The sequence below is a fragment of the Manacus vitellinus genome, unplaced genomic scaffold (assembly GCF_001715985.3).
Source record: "Manacus vitellinus isolate BGI_N305 unplaced genomic scaffold, ASM171598v3 scaffold_3_pilon, whole genome shotgun sequence".
NCBI classification, from domain to species: domain Eukaryota; kingdom Metazoa; phylum Chordata; class Aves; order Passeriformes; family Pipridae; genus Manacus; species Manacus vitellinus.
The window spans coordinates 5,728,996-5,734,995 of NW_021940535.1; the positions used below are offsets into that span (position 1 = coordinate 5,728,996).

The window sequence follows — 6,000 nt, forward strand, 5'->3', positions numbered from 1 at the left end:
ATAATATCACCTAATCCATCAAGCAACAAAAATACACTGGGGTTTTACATGCTGCCTAAGAAATAATTAATATCCTTGATTATTTTAACTTTCTCCAGTTAAGCACTTTTAACAACATTTTCTCTATTTCAAAATCGGTGCCATAGTCCAGTGGCAAAGAAGGAAATTATTCCAGTGGCTTATCTAGTTCCCTGGGCTTGCTTAGTCATTGCAGTGTCTAGGTGCTGTGTCTGACTATAAAGAAAATGCTTTTTATAGGTTTAATTTATGAGATTTGAAAAGCCTTTTGAAAAGCCTCTGTGATGTTTTCTGGAGGTCAAAACCAAGGCCACCATCCAAATTCTACTTTAAACTTGTACTGATTCCTTCATCAAGTTCTGCTGCAAGGAGAACTTTTTAGGCCACTGGCAGAAGAGCACTGGTATATCTGACTGCATTTCCTCTCCTCATCTGTCTGCTGGAGGCTCTCCTGCCTGCCATGCCTGAGCTCCTCCAGCTCACAGTCTTGCTTCTCAGCTCCAAAGCACCTCCAGCAGGGGCTAAGCTGACACGCTGGGCTTTCTCCTAGAGTAGCAAAGGTGCTGGCACGTGGTCCTTTGGGTAACTGCTCTGTGGCTCTGACCAACAGAAGATGCAGCCCCTCTCTTACCTTGGGCTGCGCAACAGCAAAAGAGATTCCAGTTTTTCTTTCAAAGAGCTTGCGGTTTTACACAACAGTGGTCACAAAATTCTGGAGACTTCTGAAGCCTTTAATGTATAGCACCAACAAAGGCAAAAATCTCTCTAATAATGTGTATGATCACACACTTTTAAAAGAAAGGGTTTTGTTTTGCTTTGTGCTAACTTACCACTTAAAACTTACTGAATTTATGTTGGTAAAGTGGCAAATTGACGTCCTGTATTAACAGCAATGCTTACCAAGAGTACCTCCTTTAGTTTAACTTTATTTTTGTTAAGAGGAGGAAGCAAGTCGTTCTGAGGGATTAGTTAATAGTGAAAGATTTTTTTTTTTACTCTTCTTTAGATAAATATCTAGGGATCACAATTTTTCTTTAATTGTATCTGAGGATGTTGGATGTATTTCTGAACTTCATACAGAGGTTTCACTGCGATTTCAACATCAGTCTTTAATTCCCTATTTACAGCGAGTGCCGATTTCCCATACAACGGTCAAGCTATAGGAGATGGAGTTAACAGAAACTCTGCTATTATTGGAGGTAAGAAAACCATCTACTTTTCTAATATACTTTGCAGTATGGCTCTGGTGGCTGAATTGCTGTTGGTAACATATTCAAGCTATTTGCTAAGAGGTGACTATGTGGGAAAACGACACCTGAACAAAGATAAACAATTTTTGTGTAACTCTGTTCAAACACATTGTCCTAGTGAATAGTTTTTTCTTACTTAGGTTGTCCCCTCAGATTCAGTTTTAAACAAATTCAAGTACTGATATTCATAATCCACATATTAAGCATCCATGTGGGGATCTACTTTGTAGTAGTTACTCACGTTAACAGAGTAATTGATTTGTATGAAATAGCAAGGATGCTTTTCCAGATACAGCAGAATCAACACGAATCTATGTCAAACACTGCTTGCTCTGCCCTTGACAAAAATCCCTTGTGATCCTGCATTCTTTTTTACAGCCCAAGTTCTGCCAAAACTTATGTGCCAGAGATTCCCGTTCACTGTTATAGGTGATATTAAGCAATACCAGAATTGGAACTTTGAATAAGCATTCCATTGAAAATATTCTGGCCAGCTGCTGCCTGAAATAAGAGTCTTGTTTAATTTTATGCACACGTGCAATTTGCTCTGTCCTGTCCCATAGTGTGGAAGTGCTGCACTGTAACTATCCTGGGAAAACTTTGCCACTTCATCCAATTCTGAAGGCATATATAAAAAAAGAATAAATTAAAGATCAGCCTACTAGCTTTCAGTCAGTTCTAAATACATATAAAATTATGTACTGATAGTGGGTTTTGCCATGTAAGGAAACACTGAGTATAGTACTACAAGCAGTCTAATAGAATTTCTTGGTTCTTTTCCATGGCCCCCTCAAGGGTCTATGTTTCCATATCCAGGTTTAGATTAGTTGTTTTAGTTTTGATTTGCTATGTTATTTTTCCTTTCTAACTTGTATTTTGATTATTACTTATAAATTTTCCTTAATACTTTGAGACTTCACAATACCAGAAGGATATCTTTGCACTCCTCAGAAAAATTCAGACCACACCTGAACAGCCTGTTTGTCCAATGCATCAGTTAACATAAAGTGGCATAACATAATTCTGGATGATTACAATATTTCTTTTAACCTGTCAGTTTTATAATATCTTCATCCTTGAAGTTTTTCATGCCTGTAGAGAAGGGCCAAAACAGAAACAGTGTAGTTTTATCACATAGATACCTAACAGCATAACATTCATGAGATTTCTCCATATCATGGTTGAACCCCAAATAGACCATTGCAGGGAGAGCAATTAAGGTTAGAGCAGATGATAAAGCAGTTACATCTGCAATTATGTGGAGCCAGTGCCTAGAGTGAGACAACAGTGAGCCAAGCCAATTTCCAGACATCTTGAGGAACTCTAATAGGTCTTTACAGCCATTAACTAGAAAGTGTACATCAGTGACTCATCTTCAAAGAGTTGCCCTGGCTGTGACACATCACCATTTCACCCCACTGATTTGGGAGCACTCAGCACCCTCTGTATCATGGTCAGCACAGCTCAGATCTGTAAGTGGGTATTAATGTTGAAGTTTACTTACAGGATGAAAGTCACTAGCAGACTTCATTGAGTAACATTTTGTATACAGCGAAAACTACATATAAATATTAGAGCAGTGGAAACCAAGCAACTGTGGTGATGCCTTACTACCCAAGTTTTGGGATCATTTCTTTGTGTCAAAATCTGTAGCTGGTCTCACCAGCATCATCATCTTTTCTTTCCTGCTGTGTGTAGGCGTCATCGCAGTGGTGATCTTCACCATCCTCTGCACCTTGGTGTTCCTGATCCGCTACATGTTTCGCCACAAGGGAACCTATCACACCAACGAAGCCAAAGGGGCAGAGTCAGCCGAGAGCGCCGATGCTGCCATCATGAACAATGACCCCAACTTCACGGAGACCATAGACGAGAGCAAGAAGGAATGGCTTATCTAAGCCTACGGGGATGGGGCCTGGGGTGGGATATGAGCTGGGCCAGGGTGGGACTGGGATGACTCTTGCAGTGGAGAGAGAACACTCTGTGTTGGACGCTTGAGCACACATAGGGTAAAAAGATCAGCACAACTGGTGGAGCAAGTGACAGGAAAATACCACTGAGACTGGAGAAAAAAAAATATCTCAAGCATTTAAGAAAAAATATTTTTTAATAGTTATTTACAGCAACTTGCCCCTTCTGTATCCAAACGACTACAACAAAGAGCAGTTTTGCAGCTTCAGCACTGGTTAAAATTTTCAGTAATACCTGTCTATTTCTGTGTGTGTTTAGAGATGTTCTGGGTACTTGTGACAAGAAACGGGACTGGTTTTTTATATTTTTTAAAAGCTGTTTAAAATGTGGGTAGTTCTATCCTGAGAGCAAGTGGCAGCTCTTTTTTCCCAGCATTGTATTCCTTCATGGCTGGCCACTTTCCCACACACTGCCCTCAGCCCCACACCTTGACCATAACACCATTCATTTTAGTGGTATTGATCTGGGGGTTCAGGGCTGGGGGTGGAACTGGGGCATGAAGACTAATGCAAATCTTACTCCCCAGTTTCTCAACACGTCATCAGCCCATGTCAGCCCTGGCAGGATCCACCTTCTTGATCCAGGCACTTTGTGGATTGCGTGCAATTCTCATCAACAGTGTAAAAATACTGTTATTACGACTACTGTTACTACTAGAGAGGACGACCATAAAGCACAGGAAGTTTTAGGGGGGTTTTTTATTATTATTATTTTGGTCTCTGAGGGAGGATGATGCTGTGTGACTCTGTAGACCTAAGCTGTTCCTGTATCTTTGGCTGTGGCACTGGTGACCTGAGGCATGTGCCAGTTAAACTCGCATCTGCCCGTGACATTTTGGCATATGCTGTACATTGTAGTAGGGAATTAGAACCAGACTTCACTTCTGTTTCTTCTTAATAGACTGTCATAGAATTATTAGTATAGGTCTAGTCAATGCATTTGAACATACAGGCTTCACATCATACTTTTTTCCCGACTCAAGAGTAGCAATTTATTCCTTAAAACCTTTGCAAGGAAAGCCTCTGCTGGCAGTGTTTGCACAGTCAGAAAGGTGAGGCAAAGGAGGCTTGGAAACTCTGCCCCCAGGGCACATGAGAAACACTCAGCACACTGAGGAGAGTTATTTTTCAACACAGAGATTTACCTGAACTATTTTACTGTCTTTGTAAGGCATTTTTAAGACTAGCAAGGCCAAGTGCATCATTGCATCCCATTTTCCCTCTCAGACCACAGAAGTTGCAGGTGTTGCCTGAGCAGCAGGCAGGCAGCTAGTAGGAAAGGCAAAGGGGCAGCCTGAAGACCTAATATCCTTTGGTGGCAATAACAAAGCTTTAGCTTGCCCTCTGTAGAGGAGAGTGGTTCTCCTGTAGTCTGAAGGAATGTAAGGCCTTAATGGGCAGGTTTTGCAGTGAACAGAATGAAGGAATGAATACACTGCAGGACAATTGCCACGTGTTAAAGGAACAGAAATAATACCAAGAATTTCCCCTTAAAAGTTTTTATGCTTGTGACAGTCCTAGATTTGCTTTACCTTTAATTTGGCTGGGTTTAGTAGGCACAGATTTAACCCATTTTTCTGTACAAGAAAGATTTATTTTTCACCTAAATGTGCAATCTACTACACTTTCATTATTCTAGTTGATTCTTCAAAATGAAAAAAAAAAAAAAGAAGAAAAAAATCAAGTAGGGGGAAGAAAATATTGGAGTTTTACCAGACAAGGAATTGACAAGCTCAGTTTGGCAGACAGACAAGGCCAAATAGTTTGGGTTTTAAGGATGGTAGACTAAAGTCCTCTTCTGGATTCATTGAACATAGATATGAGCAAATCAAACCCATTAATTTCTTCCATTTATGAATTTGGAATTAGCATACAAAGAAGTTGCCAGTTTCAGAAGAAATTACTGTTTCTCAGGTAACATGTGGCAGAGAGGTTCAGGTAGGCATAAAAATTACCTCTGTCACTCTTGTGCTCTGCAGTGTTTTACCTTGCCTCCAGTATTAACCTCTCCCTCTTTTGTCTGTAATCAAGCAGGTGAGTCCTTATTCTTGTTTAATCATGGGTGTAAGATAAGTCTTCACTCCTTGGAGAATATCAGCAGGGCATGAATCTACCTTGCACCACTATTCAGCAAACTACGTAGCAATCACATGTGTCTTTGTAGAATTGAAAAGGCATTATCTTTTCTATATTACTTTATATTTAATTTGATTTTAGTGGTATTTTAGTCCACTCTGAAAAACATTCTTGCCTGCAACTTCAAGTTACCAAGAGAAGATAATAGAGTTTGCATAGATTGGGATTTGGTTGAAGTTTCCTTTTTTGACGTGTGAAATTCATTAGTGCTGTGTTAAAATGTTGATAATCTTCACTCTTGTCTTATGCAGTCACTTTCATGACTCTAGAAGATTTTAATTATTAGAATTCTTGTTTCTTCTTAAACTGGACCTTAGACATGATATTATCCATTAGCAGCTGGTCTCTGTATAGGCATTTGGTGACTTTAGGTGAATTCCTGCCTGTCTGCTTTGTATTTTGTTTCTGAGAATGGTATATGTTTAATTATAGGCAGTGGACATTCTGCAGCCTGGCAGTGAAGCAGGAGCAGGCTCAGAGAAGTAGCCTGTGTATTTTGCTAGCACTATATCTATTCTGAGGATTTCTTCCTCTGCAAGCCTATCATTGAAGGCTGAAAAAACATCCACAGTTTATTTCACCCACTCTTACTTGTGCCAAAAATCCATGTTGTTTAACAGGTGCTA

The 6,000-nt window shown here is 39.9% G+C and overlaps 1 protein-coding gene across 1 annotated transcript in view; it reads left to right on the forward strand.

Annotated features, from left to right (window-relative positions):
- The window catches only part of CNTNAP2 (contactin associated protein like 2), a 1,004,683-nt gene extending 999,793 nt beyond the window's left edge, over positions 1–4,890 (forward strand). The window contains exons 23-24 of the mRNA XM_018075661.2: positions 1,146–1,217; positions 2,967–4,890. Coding sequence (XP_017931150.2) covers positions 1,146–1,217; positions 2,967–3,166 — 272 coding nt within the window. The 3' untranslated portion in view covers positions 3,167–4,890. The remainder of the gene's footprint in view (positions 1–1,145; positions 1,218–2,966) is intronic.
- The last annotated feature ends 1,110 nt before the right edge of the window (positions 4,891–6,000 follow it).